General features: G+C 41.0%; 1 protein-coding gene across 4 annotated transcripts; it reads right to left on the minus strand.

Annotated features, from left to right (window-relative positions):
• Positions 1–377: 377 nt before the first annotated feature.
• Positions 378–18,102, minus strand: LOC122979258 (sarcalumenin-like). 4 transcript variants are annotated; one of them, XM_044346575.1, is made up of 9 exons: positions 18,002–18,102; positions 7,946–8,838; positions 7,606–7,897; positions 6,131–6,229; positions 5,369–5,464; positions 4,061–4,177; positions 3,435–3,668; positions 2,385–2,734; positions 378–2,000 (listed from the first exon to the last, which is right to left on the minus strand). In XM_044346575.1, exons 1-9 carry the CDS (start codon positions 18,084–18,086, stop codon positions 1,500–1,502), a joined length of 2,667 nt encoding a protein of 888 aa, XP_044202510.1. In that variant the 5' UTR covers positions 18,087–18,102; the 3' UTR covers positions 378–1,499. The 4 variants fall into 4 exon arrangements, with proteins under 4 accessions (XP_044202510.1, XP_044202509.1, XP_044202507.1 ...); XM_044346574.1 differs by having other exon boundaries at positions 7,606–7,879; positions 7,928–8,838; XM_044346572.1 differs by having other exon boundaries at positions 6,131–6,226; positions 7,606–8,838; positions 18,002–18,101.
• Between the last annotated feature and the right edge of the window lie 743 nt (positions 18,103–18,845).

Genomic DNA, 18,845 nt, shown 5'->3' on the forward strand with positions numbered 1-18,845 from the left:
CTGAATGAAGGCGCCTCCTGGTGGCTTTTTCCAGTCACTGCATGGTTAATTAACCAACAGCTATCCAAAAAACTACATTTTTATTTTATGGAGTTTTAGGCTGATGTGTGCTCACCCAGCTGTTACATGTTTCTAATCCATACAATGTTGTTATGTGTGAACAAATCAATGTGCAGTATTTTACTCTGAGGTCCAAACTGCTGCATGTCAGGATGAGAGACTGAGAGCTGGTGCTTGTAGCTTGTCTTTGGCTCATATTTCCTCCTTTTATTGTATTTTGCAACTTAACAACAAAATGGTATGAATTATATATCTTTTCAGTGGATGTGTTCTCATCAGTAAAGTCTTTGTACCCTCACAAAGGAAACAAGCCTGCAAATGTTTTCGTGGTTTATTCAAAAGAAATCACACAAAAGAAGAACAATTACAAACAGACCTAAAAGAACGAGGAAAGATTACATTTTAAAGAAAATGCCCCATGTGGCATGCAGCCAGGTTGAGGTAAAACTAGCAACAGTTCAGAGGGCTGAAAAGGCCACACTGGCATTAAGCTTACATGGACAGAAATCTGCAATTAAATGATGGAGTTTTGAGGAGAATGAAAAGAGTATAGAACAATACAGAAACAGTACAGTGTAGTGTAGGACAGCATACTGACTGAATGTGTTTGAACTACTGCTAAAATCAACACTACAAGAGCACCATTCTGTCTCACACTGTTTTTTAGGACATTAACATGGTGACTAAGTGGATTGAGATGGTAAAAACACAGCACAGCAGATGTGACTGACTCTTCAGACATAAGAGTGGCAGCGTTTAGTTTCTCTGGAGGAGTATTCACTGCCAGCATCTTTCTCTGAAGATGTGAATAAATAATATACAAACTTGAAAAACTGGGAGAAACAAGAAAACAACCATTCTCTGATTTTATTCACATATAAGAGAAAACAGAGGTCTATTTTTTTCTCATTTCCATCTTTTGGAAATATGTTGTGCTGCAGACAAGTAGCATGTTTTGTCAGACAGCGAAAGCTTCAGATGGAAAGTTGACTACACACCTTTTTATCTACACTTTCTACCAAACTGTAGTCAAATATGCAAACACTTTTCATTGTTAGTTTTGATTCACTTAAGTACCAGATACTGAGGGTATCAACTTTAGTTTTACAACTTTAGTCTAAGACTATTTGAACTATTCTGGTGGAGTAAATTCTGTCCATTTGGTACTTCATGCAGAAAAAAAACAGGCAGTAAGAATAGTATCAGATCAGATCAGATAGTATTTTTAAGTACAATCCGACCCCAGTCTGCTTGGTACATCTTTGCACATTTTCTATTCTCTTTCTCTCTGTTTTGCTCAGTCTCCCCACATCCAGTCCTGAGAATCAGTGGGGATTATTTCAGGAACGCCTCTGGCTGCTGCTGCTGCTGCCGCCATCTGCCTCCTCTGTTCTTCCTCCTGCACCCTTCTCCTCCATCTCACTGCCTCCTCCTCCATCTCACTGCCTCCTCCAGCGGTTTTTGGGTTTCTCCTCACACCCAGGACCCTCACAGGTACCAGGGAGCGGGGGCGGAGGTGTCGGGGCGGACTTCGAGGGGGCAGGTGCGTCTGCGCCCTTGCTGACACTGCTGAGTAGAGCTGGCAGCTCCTGCGAGATGGCCTTCTCTATCCTGTCCAGCAGGCAGCCGCCACTCCAGCTGCAGTGTTGGGAGAGCTGCTTGAAGCTGGACACGGGGTTCACTCCGAAGAAGTCCTGATAGGCCTCCTTGTCAGGCAGGTCGAACTTGCTGACGTTGGTCTTGGCCAAAATGGATTTGAAGATGTAGTACTTGTCCGGGTCAGTGACAATGTCGTGGAACACCTCGTAGGGGTCGCTAAACCAGCCCAGCTTGTCATAGTAGGTCTGGAGGTAGCGGTCCACAAGGAGGGCATGGATGCGCACACGGATACCATGCTGGCGGATGAAAGCGATCTTGTTCTCCATCTGGTTCTCAATCACCTGCAGAGGAGAGAGAGAGAGATGAGAAAGGACAGAAGGAGAGAGAAAAATAAACAGACAGAGGAGGGAGACAGAAAGACAGAAAATTTTAATTAGGGAACAATATAGAGTCTACTGTTTCTACCATCATTAAGGACTTGAGTAACATCTTCACATTAAGTGCTTCTTACACAAAGATAACTCACAGAGATGTGTATTGCAAGTTATTCATGAGTTAAGTCACAATTAGGCTTCTCAAATCTTCATTATTTAAAACAGTATTGTCGATCTTTTGAAAATGTGGTGAGGTGAACATGGCTGGTGCTTAACGAGGCAATTACCACATTGGGTGTGTCTAAACTCAAAGATTCATATTGTCAATGAAAACAAGTCAGGAAGTCGTACCTGGTTGAGGTCCTCCAGTAGAGAGGTCTCCTCCTTCATGAAGAGCTCTCGGCTGGTGTCTGCAGAGTAGTCCTGAGGCCAGAAGGAGCTGACGTACACCCGAGGGGGCTCTGTGACGTTGATCAGGGGCGCCATGCTCCAGAACAGGGCTCCATAGACCCTCATCAGGTCTTGGGTGGTGAGACTGTCGGCCTTGTTGAGGATGAGGCGGATCTGGGACTCGCGGCCCTTCATCTGCCTGAAGAGCATCTCCAGCTCCCCACCCACGTCCAGTTTGGTGGGGTCGAACACCAGGAAGATCAGATCAGCCCGATCAATGAACCACTGGCACACCTCGCTGTAGGGGTAACCTGAGGGAGAGGAGGGAGGGGATTCATTTCATGAAAAGGTTTTCACCCTGTGAAATGTTCCAAAGCAACACGATGAACCTTTCTCACAAGTATTTTTGTAACAGAAGCACAGACAAGCTCATGGTTGAAAATTGTTTCATCGCTCAATACAGTACAAGGAAACCTTCAATTTTAAAGTGAAACTCTCACATACAGTGATGTGACTCACAGACTCTTAGAGGTAAATCTGTTAAAATGCATAATAAATAAACTTGACTCACTGTGCAACTTTAATATTTAATTAATTCCCTATTGTGGTTGTGGTATGTGTGTGTTTCTGTGTGTGTGTGTGTGTGTGTATGTTTATGAGTGCCTGGAGGCTTATTATACTGCCTGCCAGTCTGCCTATTTGCCTGTGAATCTGAGTGTTTTATTTGTTTATTTATTTTACTGATACTTTATGCCATGCTGACAAGCTAATGTAATATGGTGCTGATGTCTGTTGCTGATATTGACTCCACTGATCTCAGTCATTGATTAATTGAGCTTCCACTCTGACCACAGCTACATATCTGTCTGTATAAGCCTGGGAGGAGAAATCTTGGTGTAATATGGTAGAGAACACTTTTTTGGCATGACAGTGAAAAAAAACTAAAATTAATAAATTAATATTGGCTATCTGCAGCTGTGATGTTAACATAATTCCATTAGTAATGCTCACCTCTCTCCTGCTGCTTGCGGTTCTCGATGACACCAGGCGTATCCACGAAGGTGACCCTCTCCAGCAGCTTGTGGGGCATCTCGATACCCACCAACTTCTCCAGGAAGCCTTGGCCGAACTTTTCCAGCGGCGAGAAGGACCGTGAGCTGTCAGCTGCCATAACAATGCCTTCTATAGTCCGAAACTTCTCACCATGCATTATGACAGTGTACTCAGAGGTGGTGGGCTCAGCACCTGATAAAGGGATGAAAAGGGAATGATTTAATTTATGGACTTCAGCATGTTTATTGTATAGTTTAATTTTTACTTGATATATGTTGGTATACATAAAGCAACACTTTAAACTTTACCTTAAAAATTCATCCTTAATTCACAAGTTAACTAATGTTTAGTTAATGTTACTATCAATAAATGAGTGCAGCTTATGATAATGAAGATATAAATCATGATCACCATCACAGAAGAGTGGGTAACCTTAATCTTACACAAAACTGTAATATATTAACATAATTATGAAGCTTGTGGATTACTATCACTACTTTTGTCATTTGCACTTGTTATCGTTGGATAATGGCTTCGTCACCGACAAGCTGTGTCAAAAACAATCTAGTTTGATCAGTGTGAACCTGTGTAAAGTTCTTGCGAAGTGCCGTGAAGACCCAGCAGGTAGTTGACCATGGAGGACTTGCCGACACTCCAGGGTCCAAGGAACAAAACCATTGGTTTAGAGGTGACCTCCCCATCTGCAGTGGGGACATATCAAGAGAGGGATTAAGAGAGGAAGAACATAAAAAATCTGCTTCACAAAGATAAAACTGTGCAGGGTCTTTTTTTCTCTATATTGCTTAAGGATGACGATGTTTGTTTGTCTGTTTGTCTAGCCAATACCTTTGCCCATATCTCAACAAGAACTGGACAGAATGCTAAACATTTTTTTCTGTATGAATATTCATGGCCCACTGAGGATGATCGCTGAAAATGTTCATGACTTTTTGTCTTGTGCCATCTCTAGATCAAAGTTTGTTCTTTCACTGGAAATATCAAATCAGATGGGCAGGCTGAAATCAAATGTACAGAACACAACCATTTAGATCCATTATCTCTCCTCTAGTGCCACCCTCAGGACACAATATCAAACTTACACACAAGACAACGCATAATTTAATAGGTGGAAACTGTCATGTAATTGTTAAGAACATTTATATTCCAAAAAAATACCCTTTCTGATTTAATGAAACACACAGTATCCCTTTGTGATACATATTTTGGTGTTAAAAACGCTGAACACACTGACATTAAACATCCTGATTGTGTACATGTTCTTCTATTCTGCACCACAAGGGGTCACATGGCACAGCATGAAGTCCTCATCCTGCTCCTTAGCATAAATTATACTCCCTGCCCTCAAGTGCTATGGAACAAAGTTGCAGGGAGGCTGGCCCGCACAGCGTTCCCCTTAATTATCAGCAGACAGAGTCCTTATTGTGCTTCTCTCCCAGATTGAACAACATCAGGTCGGGGCTCCATTTCGTCTTAACTGGGACTTTATTTGCACCCCAATCTTTCTGTGCAACTCCAGTTTCTTAAACCATTCACAACTGTACTGTGCGGTTAACTGTGGTGAACTGAAACAGGTGGTTAAAACTGATGGGTGGGTATGGTGTGTTTCTGTTTGATTTCCAATGAGTCATGCTTGAAGCACAATTATGGTTTTAGGTGTATCAGACGATTAATGGCACTGGTGCTAGAGTTTTCAACAAAATACATCATTACAGTTTACCTTATATGACGTGAACTGCAGTTTAAGTCATAAACAGATCATTTTGTTGTTGCTGCAAAGCCTACTTAAGATAGTGCATGTGATATTTGGCAAATATACAAACAAACAAATGCCATGTTACACAGATGTGATCTCCAATCAGAATCTGATTTACCTGTGACCTCATGCTGCCTGAGCTCATTGTACTTGTAGGCTTGCTCCACTGGCTTGATGGCCTTGTGGTAGATGTTCAACAGCTTCTTCATAGCAGCTAGAGAAAAAGAAAGAGAGAGTGTGTAATGGCACCATTTTGGACAGGACTTTCATTAATGCTCTTGCTATCATTACTGATTGCAACAATTGCTTTGGCAGTAAGTGATGAATTGCCCTCATAAAGTTTATTGAATTGAGCCGAAGTGATTAAGAGACTGGCTTTTCTGCAGGACTCTCTGAAAAGAACCAGTCTGATTTAAGAGAACAGAGAGGCCTTCATGCCAAGGACAGAGTTATACATTTACACTGATTAATCACCTGCCTCGAGACATGTCTGCAAGCACACGCACACTCAGTTCATGCACTCACACAGTACACACACTTGCACATAAAAGCCCCAGGACCTGGACATCATGAAACAATTTTCAGAATAGTTTCAGCCCCCAAAATTGACTCAAACTTCCTTTTGTTCACATGCAAACACATCTGTTTTTCTTTTTCCATTGACAAAGTAGCTGTAAACATTCTGCTGTATTTTCATTTCGAGCTCTCCACACAGAACTTCCGCAGCAAGGATCCAGTTTTTGATCAAGAGGATGTGCGTTTCACTGACTGGAATGTTGGTGGGTGTACGTTATGCCCTTTCATTGCATTTCAGGGGGGAAAAGAATTCTAAGCATAAATTTTCTGATGTCAGTAATTTTGAGATGTATTTGTTCTTTACCTGAGAACTCTTCTGAGGGTTCAGCAGTAGCCAATCGCAGTGTTTCCTCAATGTGGGAGCGGTCCCTCTGTGCTGGGCCTGCTGCCTCATCCTCACCTGCTGATTGGAAGAACAGACTCTCAGTCAACTGGTACATTATAAACCCTAAAACTGCTAAATGTGGTAAATTACTTCTTAATGCTTGATCTGACAAGGATGGCCTTGAAAACTAATTTGCAGTTTTCTGTGGCATACAATGACTTATACTGATCATATTACATCTGTGAAGTGAACCACATTCTCTTATCTGCTTACAAAGACAATTCATGAAAACTCAGCTGACATGGTTACAAAAAAAATGTGATCCCCAGGTAGATGGCTTCCTGAGCTGTGAGTGACCAGACCATCTGGGCTGAGTACAAGCTCCACTGTTATATCATGCTGTTGTCCTATCTATCTGTCTATTCCTTTCCTCTGCTATTTCGGTCTGTTTATTTCTGTACCAGAGGTTGTTGCTAATTCCCCTTTAGCTACACTCAGTGTCATATTCTGGGGGCTCGGCATGCCCAAGAGAGGAAGATAGAAAGATAGAGATCTTTGCTGTAATTCCATGACCCATCTCAGCTAAATCCCCATCACATTTCCAGATATATATATATATTTTTTTGGTTCCATAAGGCATACTTTATATAGGTTTTATAAGTTGTAAGTAATGTTTTTTTATAGATCAGTAACAACTTTTCTGTTGCCAAAAAAAACTCCCTTCGTCCTGTGTATATCCTCCTTGAGCTTAACTTGTTTTTGTAAATAAAACTAACTAACATCAGCCACACTGGCAACCCAAAATCTGTCCTCATCAATGGCCAATTACTGACCTATATTAAGCATTAAATGTTTAATTAACCATTAATAAAGCCATTAATTTCAACTTATAAACTATTTCTTTCCGAAAGGCTTTTCAGATGGATGAAGAAAGTTCTGTGATCACAAGAAAAAGCTGATATTAAACCAAATCTGATTCAGGGGATCACAAATTAACAAAACTATAGTTTCTCATGATCACTAAATATATGACTGTAAGAACACAAGCTTTTTGTGTCTGCACCAGAAAGACGCTTTCTTGTCATTGTACCAAAAAATATACTACTATACTACTTACTATGTTTTTAGCAACCATTTAAAAACTACAACGCACATTACATGAGAAAACCTTAAATGACACTCACATGAGTGTAATGAATAAGGCAGTGAAGAGGGATCCGATTGAGAGATGGGGAACTCTTTTGAGACTCAGCCATCGTCTTTTATAGCAGGTGTCAACACCCAGTCACCAGATAATGGCATGCTTCTTTAATTACAGAAGCTCTCACTATGGGGAGAGATTTACTCTAATATCATCCCAACCTTCTCTATGTGTAGCTGCTTGTCAGCTAGGCAGTACTCATGTACTAGATACACGTGAGTACTTCATATTATTGGTGTTCTTCTTTCTGTACCTTTGGCCGTAGACTGTGCAGGCTCCTCTGCAGTCATGTCCTCCACTGTCGCTTCCTCAACGTCAACAGGTTTCTCTTCCACCACGGGAGCCTCCTCCACCGTGGTTTCCATGGGTACGTCTTCCACAGCCACCTCCTCAACAGACTCTGGTGTGACCACCTCCACAATAGGCTCTGGTTTTATTTCAGCCTCTGGAATCATCTCTGGCTCTGAAATTACTTCAGGTTCTGGTTCTTGTCCTGCAGCCTCTTCAATCTCAGGCTCTGCAGCCACCTCTGGTTCTGAAATCACCTCTGGCTCAGCCTCGGGTTCTGTTTCTGCCTCTGGTTCTGAAATCACCTCTGGCTCAGCCTCGGGTTCTGCTTCTGGCTCTGGTTCTGAAATCACCTCTGGCTCAGCCTTGGGTTCTGCTTCTGGCTCTGATTCTGAAATCACCTCTGGTTCAGCCTCGGGTTCTGCTTCTGGCTCTGGTTCTGAAATCACCTCTGGCTCAGCCTCGGGTTCTGCTTCTGCCTCTGGTTCTGAAATCATCTCTGGCTCAGCCTCGGGTTCTTCATCAGGCTCTGCTGTCACTTTCTCGGCTGCTTCCTCTGTGTCCTCCTGTTTGTCTTCACCTTCTGGTTCCTGAATTGCTTCTTCAACAGCATGTTTTTCCTCTTCTGCATCATCTCCCTGAGGTACATCCTCTTCTTCCTCCTCCTCATGAGGCAATTCCTCCTCTGCTTCTTCCCCTCCTTCCTCTGTGTGGTCCTCCTCTTCCTCTGCTACCTTCTCCTCCTCTTCAGAAGATGCAACCTCCTCAGCTACTTCCTCCTCCTCCTCCTCCTCCTCCACACTTTGAACCTCCTCTACAGGCTCTGCATCAGCCTCTTCATCAGAAATCTCCTCTCCTTCTTCCTCCTTCTCCTGGGAAGCTGCCTCCTCCTGTTCTTCTGTTACATCACTTGTTATCTCAACAGTGGGAGCATCTTCCTCAGTTGCAGCTGCTTCCTCCTCCTCTTCTTGCTCTGAGGACGAGGCTGGCTCTTCTTCAGCGGGAGCACCTAAAGCTGATGGGGGTGTACAGGGCTGACACATGGCCCTCTCTGGGGCTGGGGTGTCGTTGGAGGAGCTCTGGCTGGTGTGATCTTCTGTTGTGTCACATCCACAGGAGAAGAGGTCTCCCTCTGGCTGCTGGAGCTGCAGACGCACCAGATGCTCCTCATCATGGATGGAGGAGTCTGCCAAGAGATCTACGAAGCGAGGAGATGAGAGAATGCGATTAGATGAGGTTAGTTTGTGTGCTGGTCTTTGATCAGCACTGTTTTACACCCACACAAATAACTTCTTGGCATAAAAATGTTAAATTTATTCCTGATCAGAACTGTGACCGCTGACGATCATTTTAATTCCCTGAAAACACTTCATAAATTGATTTTACATTATTACATGTATTTGTTTAGTCATTTGTTTGTTGGTAAAGCATATTTGCAACAGTAGAGATCTGTTTTTACTCCACCTATTACTTGATGAAGTCTTGGAAAAAGGTAAAAACAACAATACACAAAAGTGAGAATCCACTGTCATAGTGAATAGCTGTGACTTTCTGATGTCATACATTCATCTCACACTCATACATGCTAATATAGCATATAGCATAATATTTTCTACTTTGTTAGCGAGTACAGCCGTTATTTGGCTAACTGTGAGGCCTTTGATGGTTGTCTTCAAAGCAATGTGCATCCATAATGATCTATATATTCCCTATAGAAATGCTTTTATGACCAATCAGATTGCATGCAGCTAACTGTCGATTAATTTAATTCAGCTAGACTTCTGCTGACCAGTCACCTTTGTTCTTTATGTCAGCACTTCACTGATCAAGTACAGAGTAGGTCAAATGTTCAGCACCTCCCCGATTTAAGACTCAGATTTCAGCTCCTTGAATGGTGACATGAGGACTATTTGAGGCGCTCATACAGTGGACAGTTGCAGTGGACAGTTGTAAAAGAAGACAGCTGAGTTGACATGATGGAATCTAATTACTCTCATTGTATACAGTACATTAATTACTGTTGTCATGTTTCAGTTCAATCAAAAGGAAGGAGCTGTATCTGAATTCTTACAATATAAACAGTTATATTTCTTCTTTTCTTTTCTTTTCTTTTGCAGTGTTCATATAAACTTGCTTTGCCCACATTTCTCGAAAATAAAGGTACCCAAATCTTTTTAAAACAAAGAAAGTATTGAATTCAGCTTAAGCCTGTTACAATAATTTGTGCCAATATGTTTTTTTTGCTGGCATCCTTAAAATCTGACAGTTATTGCACAAAATGTTTCTCCCCACAGCTCAATTCTAATTAAATTATTTTCTTGTTAGAAAAGCCTCAGAAAAAGTATTTCCCCACAAGAAAATACATTTGTTTGAAACCCAAATAGCACTACCAGTAATTCTTATGGATATAAAACATAATTTTGTTCGACATCTTTTTAATATCTTACATTATAGGGCTTGGAAGGGTTTAGGACTTCTTTTGACAATCAGTGTCCCAACTATGTGGAATAACCCCCTCCATTAAAAGCCATTTGAATCTGTCTCTGTGAAGATTATGTGCATTTAGTTTTGATAAGTCAGCAACAAAGTCGATTGCTAATTTGATTTAAATACTTGGTGTCATGTTCATGTCTATGAACATTGTAGGTTTTCTCAAGAGCAAAGCCAAAGATTGTTGGAGTCTTTCTCTCAGATCAATTAAAGACAATAGCAGACATTTTCAAGAACAAGTTGCACACACTCAGCATCATACAACAGATTACAGTTACTATGGCTTCAAAACAATCATATCTAAACTTGGGACTCCCTCTCTATTACACCTACCATGCATACATGTACATGAGATACCCTTCAAAACCACAGTGTACAAAGAGCACAGTGACCTCTATTTATATACTACCTCTATAACGGCCTGTGAGGTAGTCAGACTGGGGAACACACAGTGGTACACAGTGTGATATGAGTGGGACAGCTAAATGTATGTCTACAGTTCATGTTACAAAGTGGGGTCGGTGTGGAGGAGGAAGACTAAGACAGCTGTCACTATAGGTTTACATATATGTAAGACTTCTTTGCCCTTAAAAGAGGAACCAGGCTAATGCTAAAGGAAGAAGCTAACGCATGTGCTGATCACTTTAGATGCTCTTACTGTTAAGTATTCGGTCAACATTTTGTGAGGCTTAATAATAAAATAATACAATTGTGCCATTGTTAATGTCATTAGTAACACCTGTGCTTTTCCTGCTATGACTATTCAAAATGCGTGTGGTAAAACGATGCATAGCAACAGCAAAAAAACTGACAATCAATTGCATCAAACTATAGTTAAAGGATAGGGTCACACTTTTTGAAGTCTGTAAAACAACAGTCAGGTGCCTATATGAACATTGAAACAGGTTTTGCTTGCTATAATCATTTCTCCTGTTCATACTGGCCAATTAAAGATTTTAAATGCAAATGATGGGGGACAAAATCCACAGTTTTCATTTTGTGTAAAAAGTTATTCAAAAGTTTATCTGAAGCTAATATGAAGCTTCAGCAGTCTAAGTACCCCTAACCCTAACCCTCCATTGCCGCCCAAGAAGGGAAGACTGTCCATGGAAACAAAAAGAGGGAATTTTGTACTAAATTTTGAACTGGAAGATATCCACTTGATTTGACAAAGTCAGACAGCTGAAGCCTTATATTATCTTCACACTTTGGAAAACATTTTTGCACAAAACAAGGACTGTGGATTTTGTCCTCCATCACTTAGATTGAAAGCAGATTAATAGGAGATCTTCAAACGGCCAGTATGAACATGAGGAACAATTACAGCAAGTAAAACCTGTTTCAATGATCATATAGGCACCTGACTGTTGTTTTAAGACAGACTTGAAAAATTGTGAAACCACCCTTTAATTGAAGATGCAACACATTAATATGCTACGCCAAGTCTGCTACTAAATTCCACTGTTCCTGATCTAATAACATGTCAGCGCGATCTCATATTGTCTGGAGTGCCAACTGGGCAAAAAGAATATCACTCGACTGCAGTCTGTTTTAAAAGTGGATGTAAAAGAGTGAGATGAAGGAAAGATTGACTGCTTCTGAGTCAGTCTAGTCAAATCACAAGCTGTAGTAGTGAATAACTTTATACTGATCCAGCTGTCCTAAACATTGACTACAGTCAGTGGTCCTAAATGATGCAAGCAGGACTTCATGTACTCTCCCTCTGTGGCACTGATCCATGACAATTTCTTTCCGCTATTTTAAGGCCCTGAATCCCACATCAAACTATTTAGTGCTCATGATGTCGTTTGTCACATCCTGTGTCTGGAAGCTTTGTTCGCTTATCACCTCCTGAGGGGATTGTCAGCATTAGTGACCAGAGAACATCAAGCTTATATATTCAAGCATCCACACTGTGTGCAAACATATGTGAAGATCAGTTTTGCTCTACAATGTTTTCTGCTTTGTGATATTTACCAACAGTGACAATCAAATAGTCTTATTCCAAGTCTATAGCAGACCACTGTGTATTATAATATGAACCCAGTCAAACCCTACAAGTGAGACCAGTAGATCTCCAGTGTTTGGCCAGACCATCAGTGATTATGCTGGTAATGCATTCTAATTAGCTAAAGCATGGTGGCCCTGAGGTGCAAAACAGATGGACAAATCAGAAAACACAACAACAAAACCGAAAACACAACATTTTATTGGTTAATGTGTTTTCTGAAATATTGTGTTTTCAGATTCGTCACAGTTTTTTCCAGGAAGGTTGTGTTTTTTGATTTGTTAATGTTTTTCCTGAAGTGTTGTTGTGTTTTGCACCTCAGGGCCACCATGTGGCAGTACTGATTTCCCTGACTTCAGATGATCATAAAGAAGCCTGTGAACCAGTTCCCAACCACATAAAAATACAAAATATATTTACTTGGATAAACAAACTTCCCAGTGCCTACTCAATGACAAAATGTCTCCTTAATAATAATTAACAAATAACTCTTCAGTTATAATTAAATGCTTCCTCAATAATAATGGACAAATACTTCTTTGATAATAAGGAAATGTGTATAAAGGAGATTTCAATGAAAATAAACAAATAAACAAAATAACAAAATAAAGCCTGAAGACGTTAGGCTATTGTTAGGCAAGGAAAAACCTTTGCATGATTAGCACTAAGATCTCTCCTAATGCAGGTAACCTAGTTGAAAAGTGATTTCTTAATATTCACCAAAACTAGGCTCCAGAATGTTTGAAATGGCCCTCTATCAGAAAAGCAAAAAACAGCAAAGAAATCTTAAAAATGCCCAAAAAGACCGGTGTTTGTGACAATATCTGCTAAAATTAGGTCTGCAGTAAGCTGAGGAAGGATCAAAAAAGACATGGGTATGCAATTTCCCACCTCTCTTAAGCATCAAAGAAAGGGCGTCGTCACACCCTGATTGGCCAAGAGGGGAATGCACCCTGCTCTCAATTATTATTTAGGAGCCAGTCCCCACGCCCTGCGCAACAGGTGGTCTGAATAACCCTCCAATCAAATCAGAGGAATTTCAACATTCAGCTATAACTAACTGGGAAAAGGAAAATGACAGCAAGTATCCAGGAATGGGTGACTGCTACAATCACACTAAAGAGTCCAAGCCCCAAATCAAAATCATGCAAAGGTCCACTGATATTTATCAAGCAAGATTTGTTCTTGTCGGGGTCATTTTTGACAACTTTAGGGGGATAGTGAGTTTATCTGACAAAGAGAAGCTACTACAGACGATTAAGTGACAGTCACTTATTCATCGTGTACTCCCTCGCTGTCACTGGCAGAGGTCGAGGTATGAGACTTGCCTGTCCAACCTCTGGCATTCAGTGTGGCCCAGGATGTGTAAAACGTGCCAGACTTAAGTGTACTGTAGGTGTCAGTAATTGAATGAAACAAATGAGGGGTTGAGGGTGGTGGTGGGGGTAGTGAGGGGTAACCTGAGGAGGGTGCTTGGATGCTGCTCTGATGGAGCTACGGAGGAGGTTTGGATACTGTCCAAAGACAGAGAAGCTACAGCATTGTCTGTTGTAACATGAACAGCAGCAGTGGCCAGAGATCCTGAAGTACCGAAGGTACTCGACATTACATAACAAGGTCAGTTCCAAATGACCATTAACTAGTTGTTTATGTTAGGGTGAATAAGGTAAATGTGCTTAAGATTCTGTGATTTTTTTGTTTTGGGATTTCAGTCCATTAATTGCCTGCTTTATGTAGGAATCACACGTTGATGTCATGATTTAGGGACAAGCCTTCTGTCTTGCTAACATTAAAGGGGCATACAACATTGTGTCTGGTGCATGTTGTTAAATCAAAAAGTGAAAAAGTTCTATATATATATATATATATATATATATATATACAGCTATTCATATGTATCATCTAAACTCAGGCCACTGCAATCATACAAACTGAGTTTAGTCTGCTGGCTTGTCTCCATGCTGGATGCCTCAAGAGAGTTATGAAGATAAAGTGGAGAGATCAGTTTCTGCTGCTGAGCTAGTCCCCAGCAGTGGCCAAATTAAATTAAAGATAACATAGTTAGGAAGATGGTGGAACATATTAGTGAAAGAAGACATGCGAAAATAATAAAGTTGGATCATATTTTGTTCAGATTAACATTATACAGAAGGAACATATAAGTTGGCAAATGTACAAAACGTTACTGAATTATTTGGGAAAACCAAGGGGTTTCTATGGGTTTTCTGTTTTTAGCTTTTTCCCTCAAGACCCTGCATATCAGTCAAACTGTGGTCCTGTCATTCTTGGACACCAGTTGGGATAGTCACCCCCAGGGTACCCTGACGGTCACATACTCAAGGATGCACATTCATTGTAGTAGCAGGCTACAGTGAGGTACAACCTGTACCCCAGTCAATTCCCCTGTGGACCCCAGGAAGAATAGTTACTACCCCGGTAGCAATTAATGGCGATCTTAATAAACAAATAAACAACCAAGCAAGCCACTGAACAAGGCGAACAAGAGGTGGACAAGATGTATTTTAGCGATTTATTTTGCATAATTATGTACATTTATTTAGAGGCACAGGTATATACAGGATATTTTGCATAAGTAATTTAAGATTTTGAACACTATTGGATGGATTACCATGAAAGTTGATGTGAACATGCACCCAAGATGAACTGTAATAACTTAGAGCATCCCTTAACTTTTCATGTATCATCATCTTCAGATCAAATTTTCATTTTGTCCAATACTTAGTTGATGACCATAGCCTCAGTTGTACGTTGTGTTTAGTGCCAATTGGTTTGCTAATGTGCTAAACTAAGATGGTGAACATGGTAAACATGATGCCTGCTACATATCAGCATGTTAGCATTTTAGCGGTGATTCTGGTACATTCAGTATTTCTTTCAACCTGATGAATGTAAGTCAAACATTTACTCTCCTTTTAGCTCTGTTTTGGTCTCCACCAACTCTTTAGCTGTTAAATGCTCCAATATGTTAACTAGTTAGTTGCTAACTGTCTGTCTGTCTGTCTGCTGTTTGGTGCTGGGCAGGGAAGCATACAGTGTTTTTCGTGGAAAACAGCTGCCCACTGCAGCTGGAAAGAGGTTGAAGAGAACATTGAGACCGAACCAAAACAGTATAATTGTGGGCTGTAAAACCAAAACAATATGATTCAATATGAGTCTCTTTTGCACATCACACATAGCCATGTAATCCATTGCTAATATGAAAATATGGATTGTAGCAGCTCTAAAATGAGATATTTGATAGTATTGCAACACCCCAGTTATAAGTTGCTTCAAGCATAAATAAAATACACATCCATCAAATAAAAAAAAGAGCTTGAAACAATAGACAACTGTTCTGTGTGATCATTTGATCATTTGTGTGTCTATGTAGGGCTTCTTCACTCCCAGGACCCTGCTGTTCCTGCAGGAAAGCCTGGGCAGAACACATTGTCATGGGGATAGAGAGGGACAGGTGCCTGGGTGCAGCATGGTACCTCTCAAAGACTGAAATAGTCCCACAATGCGTCAGAGGGTGAAAAGAAGGAGGGATAATTCCGCTCCTATTTTCAGGAAGTGTGACGCTCTTTTCTTCCCTGTGATTGTCATGAGGCTGGCCTGCAACTCTACTGCACTATTGCTCACATTCCCTGCAATAGTGAGTGGGTGGCAGTGCGTGACTCAGACTATTTTCAAAGACCAAAGACCAATAAATGCATCAGCAGCACTAGGAGTGACAACATCTGCCTATTGTGAGCATAATAGCCACAATGAATGATGAGTTAATATGCTTAAATACATGGAAACTTCAGGCATAAGTGCCCAAAGCAAAAGCACCCAGTAACAGGAACATGCAACTAGTGATAGTTTTGATCAAATTTTTAAACATTCTGCATCTTTCTCAGCATCTCATTATATGCATTATACACTGTATTTCTCAATCTACACAACCAGTTTGAACCTTTCCACTTCACCACTTTTTCGTCAGTACAGCATGGAAAAGAACACTCAGAACAGTGCACAGTGTCAACAGCACAATATATAGGCAGACATAACAACAATAAATAATAATCCCAATATTCCTAGGCAATGAAGAGCTGCATGTAACACAATGCAAGATGCAGGAATTAGAGATTACGAGGCAGAATACAGAGTCCTTGGTTGCAACAGGAAAAAACTTTTGGCGGACAAAGAACTGTTGCTAACATGCTACCATTCATTGTAGTGAGGGTAAAGACACAATCAGTGAGTTCATCAGTGAGCTCTGTGTGACATAATCCATCTCTCCTTGCTGAGGAACCTGCCATGTTCCCCTATTTTATCTCATTATGCCCTTTGTGTCAAATCTCACCCTTTCTGAAAAGGTAAACAAACAAAAAAAATTAATACAGAGGGGGAGGACACTGCCACGTCACCTTTGTCACTACTTCAGTTTATTGTCATTAACCTCAACTTTTCATAGAACTTTTATTATCTAGTCATGTCTGCTCTGCTCTCTCATGCCCCTTTTAGCTGGGACATCCCCTGGAGCTAGACCCTGCTGCCTGGAATGACAGATTAGCAGCTCTGGAGACAGATCAGAGCAGAGACAGACAGGAGTGATGAGGCTTTAATGAGACATTAAACGCACTGCGCTGATTTTAGCTGCAGACTATCTATTTGCACTCATGGATGTCTCACGATTATTTTGTTTGCGTGTAATGTCTTCTAGCTGGGAATATTTGTGTGCATATGTACTTGATAAAGATATGTGCGCATTCCCTGGAGTGTTTAAGAGATGTGTATCAGTCCACAGTATTGGTGACCACAGTATCTGGTGACGACTTTGTCTGACTGATGCCTGACACCTGACTACGGCTGCATGTGAAGACCAAAATGAACCAGTGCAAGGACAGACAAGGGTATCCTCCTGTGCCTCGATGTCAACCAAGCATGACAAGTCACTAACTGTAAAACTTGACTAAAACAAGTAAAGTGATCTATAAACCATCATAATTTAATTATGAATGAATAGTGTCATAGCAGTGATTTCGGATTCGCACAATTTAAAAATATTAATTTGTCGCAGAATGAAGGGTAAAACACCAAGTGACTCTAAAATGTCAAAATCCACACTTGAGCACTGACTGGTGAAATAACATGCATGTTATTGGCTGTGAAAAGATAGTCGAACCAAAATAGATCCAGTGGGGGAACTAATCATTTCAGCCAGTTTTTGCTTTTGGCTGCAGTAGAGAATGTGTCTCTTTGTAGTGAGTCCAAGTCAGTCTGTCAGTGCTGTCACTGTGTTTCTCTCCAGAGCAGTGGGAATAAGCAGCAAGCAGGACAGTTTCCATCAGCTGGTGTCACACCTCAGCCCTGACATTTCCATGTACAACCGCAAAGCTCCGCACTGCACCACCATAACATATTGCAACACTTTTCCTGCCTGATCAGCTGTGGTTTACTCAGATGTCTGTCAAAATTGGACACATATTCCAATTGGAAACAGAAAAGAGGGACTTTTCTATGAGAGGATGCAAGCTGTATGATGCAACTGAAAGACATAATCAGCTTCTCTTACTACCTCAAACTAGTAGAAAGGATAAGAAATGCAGCAAGTCAAAAGGTGCAATCAGAAAAGCATTTACTTGTGCATTTACACACATTACGTAAAGCAGTTTGAGACTAAAGGTATGGATCTTTCAGTTTTACCTGTTGCTGAACTAAGGAGTCATTGTTACAGCCACTCCAAGTCTCAGCAAGACATACATACAAAGCCTCTTTCATACCTGCTTAAATAACTCCAGGAGAATCCAAATGCATCCAACAACAAGTAGAAAAACCTGAAAAGTTTTACCCCAAACCCCAAATCCCTCGGCCATACCTGCAGCAGACAGGGCCAGCAGAGACAGCAAGCAGCACACAAACACCAGAGACTTCATTTTGGCTGCCAGGGGCCTTCTCCTCATCTCCCCTAGATATATATACCGAACCGGCTGAAGGTCAGAGGGCATGCCAGTGGAGGTGGGGCGCAGCAACTGCACCCATATCAGCCATTGTGTGTCTGAACAGCTGCCTGGTCCAATCAGAAAGTTGGGAGCAGATGGAAGCGAGAAGAGATTGGCTGGTCATGCTGTGCTCTTGTAGTTTTAACATTAGAGCATTCAGAAACCTTTGAACTTCTAATAACTAATACTATTCATGAACTCATTACTAGAGCTGCAATGATCAATTAATCAATTAATTGATCATGAATTAATCTGCAACTATTTTGATTAGCGATGAACTGTTTTAGTCATTAGAAAAATGCCAAACATTTGCTCGTTCCACCTTCTCAAATGTTAAGATTTGTTGCTTTTATATTTTATAAATTGAATATTGTAGGGTTTTTGACCATTGGTTGGACAAAGCAAGACATTTCAAGATGTCACTGTGGGCTGTGGAAAATTAAACTGGGCATTTTTCACTATTATCTGACATTTTATTGATTAAATGATTAATAGATAATGTAAATAATAGTTAGTTGTAGCCCTACTAATTTCTACTGCAGAACACCCACATATGTCACAGCTGAAGGTCTCTAGTAACTGCACGCCAACTAAAAAGATCAAATTGAGGCCTGTGTGCCACCTGTGTTTATCAGAAATGTGAAGTCCAGGCTGCAGAGCAACTCCCCTCTGCTGCTGCCAAAGTGGGAGTCGCTCAACATCACCACCTGGTGGAGAGAA

Source organism: Thunnus albacares, chromosome 3 (assembly GCF_914725855.1).
Source record: "Thunnus albacares chromosome 3, fThuAlb1.1, whole genome shotgun sequence".
NCBI classification, from domain to species: domain Eukaryota; kingdom Metazoa; phylum Chordata; class Actinopteri; order Scombriformes; family Scombridae; genus Thunnus; species Thunnus albacares.

What these genes read in the sequence shown, in the direction of transcription:
- LOC122979258 (XM_044346571.1), bottom strand. Translation starts at nt 18,086, where the DNA reads ATGAGGAGAAGGCCCCTGGCAGCCAAAATGAAGTCTCTGGTGTTTGTG. An exon ending in CAGGCAGCATGAGGTCACAG is followed by an intron (nt 4,178 to 5,368) that starts GTAAATCAGATT and finishes TCCCCACTGCAG; the next exon opens with ATGGGGAGGTCACCTCTAAA. An exon ending in TACTGGAGGACCTCAACCAG is followed by an intron (nt 2,001 to 2,384) that starts GTACGACTTCCT and finishes TCTCCTCTGCAG; the next exon opens with GTGATTGAGAACCAGATGGA.